This window comes from Tamandua tetradactyla, chromosome 1, assembly GCF_023851605.1.
Source record: "Tamandua tetradactyla isolate mTamTet1 chromosome 1, mTamTet1.pri, whole genome shotgun sequence".
Taxonomy (NCBI): Eukaryota; Metazoa; Chordata; class Mammalia; order Pilosa; family Myrmecophagidae; genus Tamandua; species Tamandua tetradactyla.
The window spans coordinates 107,866,195-107,884,023 of NC_135327.1; the positions used below are offsets into that span (position 1 = coordinate 107,866,195).

At 40.3% G+C, this 17,829-nt stretch overlaps 1 protein-coding gene across 1 annotated transcript in view; it reads left to right on the top strand.

Annotated features, from left to right (window-relative positions):
• Positions 1 to 17,829, top strand: part of CRPPA (CDP-L-ribitol pyrophosphorylase A) — a 368,112-nt gene that overhangs the window by 43,570 nt on the left and 306,713 nt on the right. The window contains exon 3 of the mRNA XM_077157926.1: positions 4,045 to 4,194. Coding sequence (XP_077014041.1) covers positions 4,045 to 4,194 — 150 coding nt within the window. The remainder of the gene's footprint in view (positions 1 to 4,044; positions 4,195 to 17,829) is intronic.

Sequence of the window (17,829 nt, forward strand, 5' to 3'; positions counted from 1 at the left end):
GAATCTTATGTATTACCTTAGGTGTTCTTTAGGATTGACTGGAATGGTTTTGGTTGGTGTTTGACAAGTTATGATAAGTAGCAATGCCTAACTAAAACTTGCATAAGAGTCAGCTCCAGAGTAGCCTCTTGACTCTATTTGAACTCTCTTAGCGACTGGTATCTTAATTGTTACACTTCTTTTCTCCCTTTTGGTCAGGATGGTATTGTTGTTCTCATGGTGGCAGGGCCAGACTCATCCCTGGGAGTCATCTCCCATGCCACCAGAAAGACTTTCACCCCTGAATGCTATGTCCTATGTAGGAGAAGGGCAATGATTTCACTTGCAGAGTTGGGCTTAGGGAGAGAGTAAGGCCATATCTGAGCAACAAAAGAGGTCCTTCAGAAATAACTCTTAGGCATACCTATAGGTAGGCTAAGCTTCTCTGCTACCTACATAAGCTTCACGAGAGTAAGCCTCAGGATCAAGGGCTTGGCCATTGATTTGAGTGTCCCTAATGTTTGACACACTACCAGGGGTTTCCCTGGTGGTAAAATTTAATAGTTCAATAATTTTTCTGCCATCCCTCAAGGGACTTTGCCAATACTTTTTGATTATCTGCTTAATATACTCTGGGATGTATCTAGGCATTGCATTAAACTATATAGTGTTAAGTTAGGGCCTTATTCTTACTCTGGGCTCCCTGTGTTTCAGTTGTTTAAATGAGGTATGCAGACAGGTTGAGTTAGATTATGTGCTACAGAAAATTTAGTTTCCGGACAAAATAAATCTTTCTTTCTTTGGTGTCAAAGAGTAAGTGAGTTTTAAAAATATAGACAATGTCTTCCTTATCCATGTGTTCTGAATTACCTTAATTTCAACCTGGTTGGCTTTGTTCTTATATCTAAATACCAGGTTATACATATATAAAAGAGCCTCTCAAAATCCAGAAATAACAATTACTGCTCCAGACTAAATCTGATGTTCTGGAGAGGTTGGCCCCTCTGCATTTCAGGACTTATCTGGTCCAGGGACCCATCTGGAGGTTGTAGGTTTCTGGACAGTCTAGGCTCCTGTTTTCTTATAAGCATTTTCTGAATGAGACCATACAATATTTGCTCTTCTGTTTCTGGCTTATTTTGTGTTGGGGTTATTTTTGGGGTTTATCCTTGAGTTTTGTTCTGATCCCCGGAGGCCTTTTTGAGCTGTTACTACTGTTCCTGGTTCCTTGCTGACCTAGTTTATCTTCTTAGTTTCATGAAGTTACCAGCCTCCTCTTAATTGCTTACCACATAACTCTGTTGCCTTTGGAGTGCCCTTAATCTTGAGCTTCCCCACATTCTGTTTCAAATTGAGTTCACTTGGGAAGAGCTTCATAGCATTTTGACCTTAGAGTCTTGTCTTAACTCCGGTAGCTCTCTGTATTACTACTTGGTGTTCTACTTATTTTGGAGTGACATCCTGGTTTATTAGCAGGGTTTTTTCTTGCCTCTTCTGGTCTGGAACCTCTGCCACATGAGTGAGCTGGGTTAAGTATAATCAACACCCCAGTATTTTTGGCCTACTGTCTCTAATTTGGTGTTCCATTCTATGGATGGGGGTTTGGTGACAATAGAGCCCCCTCTTGGGCACAGTCACTTGAAAGTTATCCTCTGTAACAAGGAACTGGGGTGGGGATGGAGAATGCTGGCAGCTGTCCAGGAAGATATTGCAGCCTATCACTGTGAGCTGGAAGGTGAGGGAGTCCCATTTTCTTGGTTATAGCACCCAGAGTGCAGTTTCAGTCATGTGTGGCTAGATGGGGAGAATAAGGGAGGGAGTTAGTCCTGGATCAAGTACAATAAATGGTCACTATTCTCACTGAAATTTAGTAGATTTTCTTGAATTAATGTTTCTTCCTTTGATTAATGCTCTTAGGACATTTTTCAGAGACTTAAGTGTTTTTTAAACATTTTTTTTTTACCAGTTTTTTTTTTTTGCTAGGGAGAGAGCCTATAGAGCTCTTCAGTCTGCGGATTTGGAAATTTCATGTTCTTTATTAAATATTTACTTCATGGCCTGGAATAGGGTCCAAATAGTGTCTATAACTAGTTGTAATGGAAATGTAATCATTTTTCTCTCTTAAACAATGTGTGTATATGTGTTTCTTTCCTCTCATGTTCTATCCCCAATTGATGGACGCTGGGATTGACCATTTGGATTTGATCCTTCCCCATTCTTTTACCTACTTGACATCACTCCCTCCCTAATCCTAACCATAACCCTAACCCCTGGTGTCTCCTTATTTTGAATTTTTATGCCTGGTGTGCTGGATTGAAACTGTTGTATAACCCAGAAAAGTCATGTCCTTTAATCCTGATTTAATATTATAGAGTGGAACCACTTGATTAGGTTGTTTCCATGGAGATGCAACACACTCATTTGTGGGTGTGACCTTTTGATTAGATGGAGATGTGATCCTGCCCATTTAAAGTGGATCTTGGTTAGTTTACTGGAGTCTTTTCAAAGGGGAAATATTTTGGAGAAGCCTCAGATGCAGATGCTGACATGGACGTTTGGAAATGCAGGAGCCCCAGGAGATGCCAGGAGCTGAGAGAGCTGATAACTAGAGCTGACACAGACACAGACATTTAGAGATACTTGGATTACCAACAGAGAGAGCAGATGCTTAGACATGAATGTTTGGAAATGCATTGCCCATCAGATGTCACCACGTGCCATCCCATGAGATGGCAAGCCAGAACCCAGAGTTTTGCTCCAGGGAACCCAAGTGAAGGCTGAGAGATGCTTAGAGAGGAATCCACTGGAATCAGAAGCTGGAAAGCAATGGAACCAGGAACAAGGACCAGCAGATGTTAGCCATATGCCTTCCCATGTGATAGACATTGGCCTTTCTTTGGAGTTAAAGTATTGGTCTCTGGATGCCCAGTTCAGACATTTTTAAAGCCTTAGAATCAAAACTTATAACCTAATGAATCCCCTTTATAAAAGCCATTCAATTTCTGGTATATTGCATTCTGACAGCACTAGCTAAGGAAAACACCCAGGCTCCTAATTTTTACTTGAACTACTGGAAATGATAGTTTGTAAACTGTCTCCTTGGCTCTTACATTAGCTTTGATTTTCAGCCAGCCCCTTGGACTTTGTAAACTAGTTTGTGTGTTGCCTGTCTTCCTCAGATGTTTGTCTCCTCAAGATCACATTGTATTTGGGTGTTATCTTCATGTGCTGCAATCCCCATCTAACAATCATGTAAAAGAAAGCACATTCTTGAGTCAATATGATAAGAATTTCTTTAACTGCCTCCCAGAAGACCCATATTTTAATCCAACATCACAAAGGCAGCTGGTTGATATTGACCTGGAAGACTGCATTACAATGAGACTCCATTAAAGATAAAGGGAAAAACTGTCAGGCATGGAAGTTTCTCTTTTTATAAAGTTTAAATGCATCTATTAATGAGACAAAGCTTTCATGAGAGCCATCAAAATTAATGGACATTTTGCCTAAGGGAGTGTTTCATGGAGGCTATGTTTGAAGAGAACTCTTTTTCACAGCAATTAGAGTAAGACATAAATTGTATTTTGTATCATTGTTGAGTCTTTTTTTGGGGTCTTAGGGACTATGTCTGTTTCCTTAATTAATAAGTAAATGAAATCTTCTGAAGGCACATTAATTAGTACATGTCAATATGCAATGCCTCATGACTATTTCATAATAGTCTTTTTTTTCCTCTTTCCCTCTTCAGGGAATACCCAGTTGTACTTCAGCATCCTTCTTTAGTCTGTGATGAAAAGTTTTGAACCTATGATGAAAAAGATAAAAGAATTATTCCCAACTCTTAGTATATGTAACTATAATACAATGTGGTGGTTGTATTTTTTTTTTCACCTGAAATGTTTTGATTTGTGAACCCAACACAGTTTCAAACATTTCCTTGAGATGACTTTTTTTTGAAGCTATGAATAAGATCTTTGAAATTGATATAAAGTTCAGAGTTTTCTTGAAAGTATTCTCTAGGTAAAGAAATATGTTACTTATGCCTCTTTTTCATTTGTTTTTTAGGCAGCAGGAGCAATTCGACCTCTTGTATCTACTGTTCTCTGTCCATCTACTGATGGTTGCTTAGACCACTCACTAGATCGTGCCAAACACAGAGCAAGTGAAATGCCACAGGCTTTTCTATTTGATGTGATCTATAAAGCATATCAACAAGTAAGTGTTCAGGCTTTTGAAAAAGTTGCTGTATTGGGGATTCCCAAGACTAACCTCACATTTGGAGATTTGCTAGTCATGGGAGCAAACTATAGTTGTACTCACAAACGAGATCTGCTACAGTGAAGTAATAAGGGGTGTGCAGTTGGATCATAAAGGAAAAATACACACATGGAGTCTGGAAGAATCGATGTGCTGGCTTCCTTATCTCTTCTCCCTCCCAGGAAAAAGTCACATATTTCACACTTTCCCCTAGCAATGAAAATGCAACTTTGTTGATATTTCTGTCCAGTGAAACCCATTAGAAATTCGGTGTTCAAGGTCTTTGTTGGCTTTTGAATTAGTTTCTGTATTGGTCAGGGTTCTCTGGAGAAACAGAACCAACAAGAGATACCTATAAGTATGAGATTTATAAAGGTGTCTCAAGCAACCGTGGGAATGAAAGAGTCTAGAATCCACAGGGCAGGTTGTGAAACCAGCAGCTCCAATGAAGGGTCTGGATGAACTCCACAGGAGAGGCTTACTGGCTGAAGAAGCAGTGAAAAAGTCTTCAGCTGCTTGAATTATCTCATTGGTGGGAGACCGTGCCTGAGGTGACTCAGATGTAATCAGCCACAGATGCAATCTATTGACTGATGATTTAATACACCAGCCTTCCAGTTTTCAACCAGTCATAAAATATTCTTGCAGCAACATTAGGCCAGTGCTTGCCTGACCAGACAACTGGGCATCATCATTTGGCCAAGCTGACACCAGAGCCTAACCATTACAGTCCACCCCTTGCCAACTTGGCAGCTATACAGGTTACCTTGGAGCACACTTAAATTCCAAATTGAACACAATAACAGACATATATGTTTCACCTAACAGTGCTCAGCTGTCCTGCATACAACTGGAAGCATCCTATATCTCTTCAGAACAGGGTGCAAATCCTTAGGTAACATTCACTCTTAAACTTCATATCCTATGAATATGTACTATACTATATATACATATATATATAAAATGCTGCATTTTCATGCATGTATCACATATATATACATATATACATATACTATAACATGAACAGTACAACTTATGTCATATGATAAAAGGAAAATAAGATATTTGCTATGTACAAATGCGGACATATTCATAATAAAACAATTTTTTGTATGAATATTTGGAGGAAATATTCATACAATCACACTCCTCATTTCTGTAACTGGTCATGTGGTCATAGTTCATATTTATCACTACCTTCTTCTACTACCCAATCCTATGTTCCCTTAAACCTCAGTAAGCACTTCAGCTGGCCATGATTCTTTGCCAGGTAGGGTGACCCAGACCTTCATTCCTGAAATTTCTGGGCCATTGGTAGTCTTGCCTGGATTGGGTTGCTGCAGTTTTCCTTTGACCTTAATGGTAGTACTAAGAGATGCCCTAGGGGCTCTCCTGTATTCCAGGAAAATTCTTCTTACCTCCACTGGGTAGTTGCTATCCTATTTCTACTTGATAGTCAGCATCAATTACCCCAGACAACACAGTAATACCTTTTCACGCCTATTGATTTAGTGGCATGAAGCCCAAAGTAGCCAGGTGGCCGTCTTAACTTCCAGTTCAGTGGAATCATTGTTGTGTCTCCTGGTAGGAGCACTCCTCCTTTTTGGAACTTAGACCTGTAGACCAGTTGAACTTAAGGGACAGGAAGTAAAAATTTTCCTGATGGATTACTAGCAGTGATGGTGAGTGGTACCACTCCCATTTCCACCCCTCGATTCCTGGACCCATGAATCCTGAGTATGGGAGAAATAGCACTGCATAGTAGATGCTGATTCAGAGCATACACAGCTCCTGGATAACATTGCCCCAGCCCTGCAAGGTATTGTCGCCTAGTTGGTGCTATAATTGGGTCTTCAAAAGGGCTTTCCACCTTTCTATCAACCTGGCTGTGTCTGGATGATGGGAAACATGGTACAACCAGAGAATTCCATCAGCATATGCCCATTCCCACACTTCATTTGCTGTGAAGTGGGTTACTTGATCAGAAGCAATACTGTATGGAATACCATGATGTAAGATAAATCCACAGATGATAGTTTTGTGGAAGCATTGCATGCAGGGAAGGCAAACTCATATCGAGAGTGTGTGTCTGTTCCAGTTAGAACAAATTGCTGTCCCTTCCATGATGAAAGTTGTCCAGTGTAATCAACCTGCCACTAAGTAGCAAAGCTAATCTCCTTGGGGAATGGTGCCATATCAGGGATTGAGTGTGGGTCTCTACTGCTGGCAGATTGGGCACTCAGCAGTTGCTATAGCCAGGTGAGTGTGGGTGAGTGGAGTGCATGTTGCTGAGCCCATGCCTAACCTCCTTCCCTACCACCACACTCACTTTGTTCATGAGCCCATTGAGCAATGGTAGGAGTGGCTGAGGAAAGAAGATGACTTGTATCTGCAGGACTGATTATCTTATCTACCTGATTGTTAAAACCTTCCTCTGCTTAAGTCACCCTCTGGTGAACATTCACATGGGACAGAAATATCTTCATGTTCTTTGCCCACTCAGAAAGGTCTATGCATATACTTTCTGCCCAGACCTCACCAATTTTCTAGTTATACTCCTATTAAGTCCCTGACCATCCAGCCAAACCATTAGCAACAGCCCATGAGTCAGTATACAAACATACCTCTGGCCAATTCTCCTTCCAAGCAAAATGAACAACATGGTACAGTGCTCGAGTTCTGCCCACTGGGAGTATTAACCCTCACCAGTGTCCTTTAATGACATCCCAGAAAAGGATTGTAGTGCTGCAACTGTCTACTTTTGGGGATGGACCCTGCATATCATGCAGAACCATCTGTAAACCGGGCCCAAATTTTCTCTTCCTCAGTAAACTGACTGTAAGGAGCTCTCCAAGAGGCTGTAGCTATGGTCTGGGAGAGAAAAGGTAACATGGCAGGAGTGGAGGCCATGGGCATTTGGGCCACTTCCTTATGTAACTTACTTGTGCCTTAAAGACCCAACTTTAAGTGGTTTAGATAATACCTAGCTCATGATAGGCAACTCAGGTCTCACTGTAACTTGGTGGCCCATGGTTAAGTGTTCTGTCTCTACTAAGGTCCAATAGGAGGCTAAACTCTCCTTCTCAAAAGGAGAGTAGTTATCAGCAGTGGATGGTAAGGCTTTGCTCCAAAATCCTGATTGTCCGCCTTGTGATTCTCCTATAGGGGCCTGCCAAAGGCTGCAAACAGCATCCCTGTTTGCCACTGACACTTCCAGCATGATTGTATCTGCTGGATCATATGGCCCAAGTGGCAGAGCAACTTGCACAGCAGCCTGGGCATGTTTCAGAGCCTCCCCCCTCAAAATTAGCAGCTTTTCTGGTCACTCAGTAAATGGTCTGTAGCAGCACACCCAAGTGAATAGTATGTTTTCTCCAGAATCAAAGGATGCCAGGCAGGCATTGTGCCTCTTTTTTGGTCATAGAAGGGGCCAGATGCAACAGCTTATCCTTTACCTTAGAAGGAAAATCTCAACATGCCCCACACCACTGGACACCTAGAAATTTCACTGAGGTGGAAGGCCCCTGTGTTTTTATTGGATTTATCTCCCATCCCCTGACATGCAAATGCTTTATCTATAGTCTAGAGTAGTTTCTATTACTTACTTGTTATGTCCAATCAACATGATGTCATCAATATAATGGGCTGGCGTGATGTCCTTTGGGAAGGTGAAATGATCAAGGTCCCTGTGGACTAGATTGTGACATAGGGTTAGAGAGTTGCTATATCCCTGAGGCAGGACAGTGAAGGTATACTGCTGACCTTGCCAGTTGAATGCAAACTGTTTCTGGTGGCCCTTACTGACAGCTATTGAGAAAAAGCATTTGCCAGATCATTGACTGCATAGCAGGTTCCAGGCGATTTATGAATTTGCTCAAGCAGCGATACCACATGTGAAACAAGAGCTGCAATTGTAGTCACCACCTGGTTAAGGTTACGATAATCCACTGCCATCTTCCAAGATCCATCTGTTTGCTGCACAGGACAAAGGGGAGAGTTGAATGGGGATGTAGTGGGTATCACCACCCCTGAATCCTTCATATCCTTCAGAGTGGTGCTAATATCTAAAATCCTTCCAGGAATCTGTTATTGCTTTTTGATCCACTATTTTACTAGACAGTGGTAGTTCTAGTGGCTTCTGCTTGGCTTTTCCTATCTTAATAGCCCTCACTCCATGAGTCAGAAAACCAATATGAGAATTCTACCAGTTGCTGAGTATATCGATTCCAATTATGCATTCTGGAACCTGAGAAGTGACCACAGAATGGTTGCAGGGACCCACTGGACCCACTGTGACATGGATCTGGGCTAAAACTCCATTTATCACCTGACCTCCATAAGCCCCTCTTCTGACTGGTGGATCAGAGTGACGTTTTGGGTCTCCTGAAATTAGTGTAACTCTGAAGGATACTAGTTTTGAGCCAGTGTCTAATAATCCCTGAAATATTTTATCATTTCCTTTTCCCCTGTTCGCAGTCACTCTGGTTAAAGGCCGTGAGTCTCCTTGGGGAAGGCTGGGAGGAAGGTTAACAGTGTAAATTTTTGGCATGTAAAAGGGTCCTTCCCCAAGGGTACCTGGCCTTCCCCTCATTCATGGGTTTGTGAACTGTCTCAAGTCTGGGAGTTGATTAAGATGCCCTGACTCTCTGTTTTTGTAATTCAAAGTAGACTTCTGTTCTCTTGATCTAGGACTCTTCTGCCTATACAGCTCAAATAAGAATTTAGTAGACTGCCCATCTGTTTTACTTCTAGATACCCCATGATCTATTAGCCAACATCAGAAGTCTCTGTAAGTCAGATTATTTTTTTGCTGCTTTGAGTCTGTTGTCCATTATGATGGTCACACCCACCTTGTCTATGGTGATTAACTGTCACCATTTGGATTCTGCCAACTCGGAATCTGATCATTCCTATTGTGTTTAAGGATTCCAGCTCAGTGACAGCAGTTCCCACAGTAATATTTGAGCTACAGAGAAAGGCAACTACTGAGCTTTTCAGGGATGATGGAGCTAGTTTCACAAATTTTTACTCAAGGTTCTGGTAAAAGCAGTGTCCTCTGAACATTCCTGGGGTGTTTGAGCAGGTCTTCCATGATAAATCCACTCTAAGATCCAATCTCTCTAAACCTCTGTGTCCCCTCATCTGCATTATACCCAGGACAGTTCTGACATTTCAACCTCAGGTAATGTCAGCCACCTTTTGATCTGTGTTTCACCCAGCTCTCCAAACAATTAATGCCCTTTCTAACCCCTTGAACTACATCATTGAATGCAGAATCTTTGCTTATGGAGCCCATATCAATAAATTCAGCTTAATCCAACTTTATATTCCTTTTGCCATTATCCCATCACTTTAATATTCATTCCCGTACATATTCCCTGGATTTCTGTCTATATAGATTGGAAAACTCATGCAGTTATTTTGAAGTATAGCATACCTCCTCATGGGTCACCCCTTGTACCTCACCTTTTGTAGTCTATTGGGATTTCAGTCTCGTTATAGGTGTTGAAGAAAAGAGGGGTGATGGGGGTGGGTCATGAAAATAAATATAAGTGTCTAATTTCATCTAATGAAACAGCATTTGTAGCTCCAGACAGAGGAGTGAGGGCTGTGTCCCCAAGAGAGGTGGTTATAGGGTTAGCAGGTACTGAAGGGTTAATCTTTTTTTTTAAATTAATTTTTGATTTTTTAAAAAAATTCCAATAAACACCAAACAAACAAACATTCTTAACTTTTGATTGTTCCATTCTACATATATAATCAGTAATTCACAATATCATCACATAGTTGCATATTCATCATCATGATCATATTTTGGAGCATTTGCATCTATTCAGAAAAAGAAATAAAAAGAAAACAGAAAAAAATTCATATATACCATACCCCTTACCCCTCCCCTTCATTGATCACTAGCATTTTAGTCTAAATTTATTTTAACATTTGTTCCCCCTATTATTTATTTTTATTCCATATGCTTTACTCGTCTGTTGATAAGGTAGATAAAAGGAGCATCAGACACAAGGTTTTCACAGTCACACAGTCACATTGTGAGAGCTATATCATTATACAATCATCTTCAAGAAACATGGCTACTGGAACACAGTTCTACATTTTCAGGTAGTTCTCTCCAGCCTCTCCATTACATCTTGACTAACAAGGTGATATCTATTTAATGCATAAGAATAACCTCCAGGATAACCTCTTGGCTCTGTTTGGAATCTCTCAGCCATTGACACTTTATTTTGTCTCATTTCTCTCTTCCCCCTTTTGGTCGAGAAGGTTTTCTCAATCCCTTGATGCTGAGTCTCAGCTCATTCTAGGGGTTTTATCAACCTTTGATGCTGAGTCTCAGCTCATTCTAGGATTTCTGTCTCATGTTGCTGGGAAGGTCCACATCCCTGGGAGTCATGTCCCATGTATACAGGGGGAGGGTGGTGAGTTTGCATGTTGTGTTGACTGGAGAGAGAGACCACATCTGAGCAACAAAAGAGGTTCTCTTGGGGGTGACTCTTAGGCTTAATTTTAAGTAGGCTTGACCTATCCTATGTGGGGTTAAGTTTCATATGAACAAACCCCAAGATTGGGGGCTCAGCCTAAAGCTTTGGTTGTCCCCACTGCTTGTGAGAATATCAAGAATTCCACTTGGGGAAGTTGAATTTCCCCCTTTCTCACCATTCCCTGAAGGGGACTTTACAAATACTTTTTTATTCATGAAGGTTTAATCTTGTTAGGTGAGGTTGGGTGGCAGATTCATCTTGTCAGACTGTAGGATGGGAAGCTCTTTCCTCAGGGCAGTCCATTACAGGTCTATCTAGGAAAGGCTCACTAGATTCCAGGGATTCCATCTCTCCATCACCATCATTATTAAGCCATATACCCCCACCCCAAGTTTCAGGATCTCATTCTTTTCCTATCAAAGCCCTGATTTTAACAGCAGATACCCTGAAAGACTGAGATTGTAGTTTATGTTGTAAATCTGCTCATCACACAGTGAGGCTCAGTGTCTGCTTTTCACAGATATCAAGTCTGTGACCACAGGAAGTGATTTTCTTTCAGGACAAACATGGAAACTTTTACATCATCCATATGGCACTTAAGTTGCAAATTTGAAACCTTCAGCTCTTCCCTTTCCCTCGTCACTATCTAGCGTATCGAACAACAACCAGACGACATCATTATATGTCTTAATTTGACAAAAGTGTCAAAATACTCTTACCCAGAGCCTTGCCTTCCATAATTGTACAATTAGCAAAATCTAATGGTGATATTTTGAGTATCTCTTTTGCGAACTCATGCCATGGGCTGTCAGTGCCATCTTGATTATTGGAAACAGATTCGTTAGTGCCTCTGAGTCTAATCAGAGCAGGAAACGAATTGTAAAACCCCATTTTTAAGATTCTGTTTCTCAGTAACCACTCCCAGTACCAAGCTGTATTAATCAGCATTCTCTAGAACCAACAGGAGATATCTATAAATATGAGTTTTATAAAGGTGTTTCACACATTCATGGGGATGGAAGAGTCTTAAATCCATAGGGCAAGCTGTGAAGCTGGCATCTCCTATGAAGGGTCTGGATGAATGCTACAGGAGAGACCTGCTGGCTGCAGAAGTAGTAAAATGTCTCTCTTCTTCCTTAAATGCTTTCACTTGATTGGATTATCGCATTGGTTGGAGACATGCTTGAGTTAATCACAGATGTAATTAGCAACAGATGTGATCAACTGACTGATGATTTAATATACCAGCTTTCTGGTTTATCAACCAGGCACGAAATATCCATGCAGCACCAGTCAGGCCAGTGCTTTCCTGACCAGACAATTGGGCAACATCACTTGGCCAAGTTGACACCAGAATTTAATAGTCTCAGTTTCCCAGCTGCTAAAACAAATACTATGCTTTGCAGTGGGCTGGCTTAGCAATGGAATTTATCAACTTTTGGTTTCAGAGACTAGAAGGCTTTCTTCCTCCTAGGGTTAGTAGCTTTTGGCTAGCCGGCAGTCTTTGGGGGTTCCTTGGCTTTTCCATCACATAGTAATGTACACTGTGGTGTAATTTACTCTTCCTGGGTCTGTTGACTTCCAGCTTCTGGCTGTTCCCACGGCTTCTTCTCCTTGTGTAGTTTCCTCTACTTATAAGGACTTCAGCCATATTAGACTATGTCTAGTTAGACTCAGAGGTACCCTCACTTGATTGGAATACATTTTGAAAGGTCCTGTTTACAAATGTGTTCACACCAAAAGACCAGGGGTTGAGACCTGAACATACCTGTTGTAGGGGATGCAATTCAATCCTCAACAGTCTACTCTCAGTATACATGCAAAATACATTCATTCTATCACAATATCCCAAAAGCCTTAAGTCATTTCAATAAGGAGGCTAAGTATTCTTACTGAATTGATACTTCAGTATATATGACGAAGACTCACTGGAACTGGCTATAGACGTGGCCCATCCAGGGGCAAAATTCCCTTTTGTCTTTGGAGCCTAGAAAACAAATTCTCTGCTTCCAATGCACAAAGACAGTTTTCCACTGCAGAAGGGAAGAGTTAGAGGAAAAACAGAGATTATGGGTCTCAAGTCTGAAATCCAGCAGGGTAACCATCGTTAGAACTCAAGGTCTGAGAGTTATCTGTGGTTTGTTTCTTTGTTCTCCAGGCCTGATGGAGCAGTAGCCCTACCCCTTTCAGTGCTTGCACAGTGGCCATGCTGTCCCCAACATTGAAATGTAGGTCTCACCCTCTCCCAGCTTTGGGATGATGGTCAGGCTGTTTGTAAACTTTGGTACACAGACAGGCCTGACCATCTCTGAGCAATGGGGAGGCAGCACTCACACTGAATAACAGGGCACAAGGCCCACCCTTTCCAAGTGTAGGGGTAGACCCACCCTTTCTACACATATGCTGGCCTTGTTCTCTTGGTCCAAGGATATCTGTTCAATCCAGATCTTTATTTCTATGGTTCTGCTCTTGAAGTCATTCTTTCACTGTGTCTCTTTTTTGTCACTTTCACTCCACACTGGCAGTGGTTCCTCTCATACAAAGTTTGCAAAATCCTTGTTAGTTTTGCTTGTAGTTTAAGCAGGTTAGACAATACAACTTTCCGTAGATCCTTCCTGGGTAACTACATTTCCAGTCCTGACTTCTGGAGCTGTTTTTGGTCTAGTCTCAGGGCCCACCATCTGGATAGGTTTAGAATTTTCCAAACCATAGTTGCTGGTTTCTTTGTGCATAACAGTTTACTCTTCAGTTTGTCACTTTCCACTCTCATTACACTATAAACTACAAGGAGAAACCAGACTTCACCTTCCATACTTAGCTTGGAAATCTAGTTAAATATCCAAGTTCGTTGCATTCAAATTCTGCCTTCCATCCAATATGAGAACACAATTTTGTCAAGATCTTTGCCACTTTAAAAATAAGGATCACCTTTTTTTCAATTTTCAATGACATTTTCATCATTTCCTTCCAAGATCTCATTGAAGTACCCTTTTTTGCATGTGAAACAAATAAAAAAAAATGCAGTTTTATTCAGTGTTGTAGTTTTTCTTTTAATTCCCACCTGTCATTATTTATTTATTAGAGAAGATGTGGATTTACAGAACAATAACGCATAAAATACAGGATTCCCATATACCACCCCACCACCAACACCTTGCATTGATGGGGAACATTTGTTAAAACTGACGATAGCACATTTTTATAATTGTTGTATTATTCAGAGTCCATGACTTAACCTCAAGTTGACTGTTTATGTAGTGTAGTTCCATGGATTTTAAAACAAAAATGTATTCTGTCATGTATAAAATCTAACATTTCTTCTTTTAATCATATTTAGATATATATTTCAGTGCTGTTCATTGCATTCACAATATCGTGTTACCACCACCATCATCCATTACCAGAACATTTCCGTCATTCCAAATAGGGAGTCCGCACATGTTAAGCCTTAATGTCCCATTCTTTATCCCTACCGCATTCCCCGGTAACCAGTATTCTAGATTCTGACTCTTTGAGTGCTTATTCTACTTATTTCAAGTCAGTGAGATCATACAATATCTGTCCTTTTGTATATTACTTATTTCATTCAACATAATACCTTTAAGTTTCATCTGTGTTGTCATGTGTCTCTCATTCCTTTTTATGGCTCAATAATATACCTTTGTACAAATATACCACAATTTATTTTTCTACTCATCAGTCGATGGGCTCGGAGGTTGCTTCCATCTTTTGGCAATTATGAATAATGCTACTGTGAACATTGGTGTGCAAATATCTGTTTGAGTCCCTGGTTTCAACTTTTTTGGGTATATACCTAGTAGTAGGATTGCTGGTTCATATGGTAGTTGTATATTTAGTTTTCTGAGAAACTACCAAGCTCTCTTTCACAGGGGATGCATTATTTTACATTCCCTCCAAGCTATGAATGACTGTTCCTGTTTCTCCACATCCTCTCCAACACTTTAAATTAAAAATTTAAAATTAAGGCAACAAGGAAAAAAATCTACAAATTTAGATAGCAAAAGTTCTTAAATTCTAAGCATTAAACACTAACTTAGATACCATTTGATTAGCTGTCATAACTGAATATCTCAAACTATCAGGTAGAAAGTTCTTAAAAATATCCACATTGCTATAATAATGATCGATGTTGCTAAATATTTTCCTTATTTCAGGAAAATATGAAGGTACAGATATTTTTACAATTAACATATGAAATGTTAACCCCTAAAATAAGCTTAGTTAGCTTATCCATAGGGATATTTTAAAAAATTTCATCATGATCTGTGGTAACAACCCCCCTCTCATTTCTGATTCTGTTTGTTTGTGTCCTCTCTCTTTTCTCCTTTGTTAGTCTAGCTAGGGAACCATCAATTTTATTGATTTAGTTTTGTTAATTTTTTCTATTATTTTATTGCTCTCCAGTTTGTTTCTGCTTAAGTCTTTATTATTTCTCTTCTTTTGGTTGCTTTGGGGTTAGTTTGCTGTTCTTTCTCTAAATTCTCCAGGTGAGCGGTTAAATCCTCAAGCTTTGCTTGTTCTTGCTTTTTTAATATAGGCATTTAGGGCAATAATTCCCTCTCAGCACTGCCTTTAGTTTTGATATGTTGTATTCTCAATATCATTCATCTCCAGATATTTCCGGATTTCTCCAGCAATTTCTTCCTTGCCCCACTGATTATTAAGAGTGTGTTGTTTAATCTCCATATATTTGCGAAAGCTGTGATTCTTTGGTGATTATTAATTTCTAACTTTATCCCATTGTGGTCATAGAAAATGCTTTGGATAATTTCAATTTTATTAAATTTATAGAGACGCAGTTTATGTCCCAATATGATCTAGCCTGGATAATGTTCCATGTGCGCTACAGAAGAATGTATATCCTGGTGTTTGGGGATGTAATGATCTATATATGCCTATTAAGTCTAATTCATTTATCTTGTTATTTAGGTTCTCTATTTCCTTGTTGATCCTCTATGTGGTTGTTCTATCTATAGCAGAGAGTGGTGTATTGAAGTCTCTCACTATTACTGTTGATATGTCTATAGCTCCCTTCAGTTTTTCCAATATGTGCCTCACGTACTTTGGAGCTCCTTGATTGGGAGCATATACATTTATGATTGTTATTTCTTGCTGGTGAACTGTCCCTTTTATTAATATGTAGTGTCTGTCTTTGTCTCTTATGGCATCTTTACATTTAAAGTTTTGCCTTTAAATGTAAAGATACATTACATCTGTTTTGCCTGCTATTAGCATAGCTACTCCTGCTTTCTTCTGTTACAGCTTGCATAGAGGATCTTTTTCTGTCTTTTCACTTTTAGGCTGTGTCCTTGAGTATAAAATGAGTGTCTTGTAAACAGCATATAAATGGATTATGTTTTTTGTTCCAGTCTGTCAATCTGTATCTTTTAATTAGTGAGTTTAGTCCATTAACATTCAAAGTAATTAAAAAGTTCTTGACTCTACCATTTTGTCCTTTAGTTTTTATTTGTCGATACGTGCATTATTTTCCTTCTCTCTCTTTTCCTTTAAGTTACCTTTACTCATATTCTTCAATTCTGTGGCCTTCTCCAGACCTCCCTCTCCTGTCTTTTTTTATCAGCTGACAGGGCTCCCTTTAATATTTCTTGTAGGGCTCATCTCTTGTTGACTAGTTCTCAGTCTTTATCTTTGTAGATTTTAATCTCTCAGTTTTGAAGGATAACTTGGTTGGATCAAAAATTCTTGGTTGAAAGCCTTTCTCATTCAGTATCTTAAACATATACCACTGCCTTCTTGTTTCCGTGGTGCCAGCTGAGTAGTCTGAAATCAGTTTTCCCTCGTACGTAGTAGGTTGCTTTTCTCATCCTGCTTTCAGGACTTTCTGTTTCTCTTCAACACCTGACAATCTGATTAGTATGTGTCTTGGAGTGGGCCTGTTTGGATTTATTCCATTTAGAGTGTGCTGGGCCTCTTTGATTTGCATATTCATGTCTTTTATGAGGGTTGGGATGTTTTCTCCAATTATATCTTCAACTAACCTTCCCAACGCTTTACACTTCTCTTCTCTTTCTGGGACACCAATAATTCTCATATGTGCATGCTTCTTATTATCCATCATTTCCCTAAGATCCAGTTGCATTTTTCCCCATCTTTCTTGCCATTTATTCTTTTGTGCACTCTAGTTCTATTGTTCTATCTTCTGGCTCACTTATTCTTCCTTCTACTTCTTTGAATCTGTTATCATGTGTCTCCAGTATATTTTTTATTTGGTTTACTGTATCTTTCATCTCTGTGAGATCTGCCATTTTTCTATTTAACCTCCTGAACCCCGGACATACTGGGAGTGAAGTTAGGCTGGTTCCCACCAGAGGGAGAGAAAATTTAAGAGAAAAAAATATAAATGAAATGGAAAAATAAGAAGTAATATGTGAAATAAAGATAGAAAATAAAATTATAATAATATAAAATATCTATAAAATTCAAAAATTAATGAAAAGGATAATTATATTAGTAATAAAAATGTATAAAAAGAATATGTCTTAAAAGGGGAGAGTGTTAAGAAAAAAAATAAAAGAAAAATAAGGACCTAGGCAGATAGGAAGTTAGCTTGCCTGCATGAACCCCTTTTACCCAACAGGCTCCTCCTTCCTCAAGCTCTCCCCTCTGTTTGGTGCAGTCGATCTGCACTTACCGCATCTGGCCCTCAGAGGGTGCTTGAGGCTCCTCCTTCAGCTCCGCCCCTCCTGGCCAAAGGTAGTTGGGCTCAGAAGAGGGTTTGTTCAGCGGGGCTGCTGCTCAGCAGGGCGCTGTTCAGAAGAGGGGCTGCTCAGCAGAGGGACTGCTCAGCAGGCGGGCTGTTCAGCCATGGGGGGCTCCTCAGCCATGAGGGCTGCTCAGCCATGAGTCATTGCTCTGCCAAGGGGCAGCCTGCAGGGAGGTCTCTGCCACGGGGTCTAGGGAGCTGACCAGTGCGTGGCAGTCAGCTGATCCGCATCACTGATGGGCCTGCCAGACATTGCAACTGCAACTGGCTGGCTATTCCTGCAACAGACCCGGTGATCACTCCCCTCACCTAAGGCCTGCCCGAAGGTTGACAATGGCCTGCCTCTGGGCT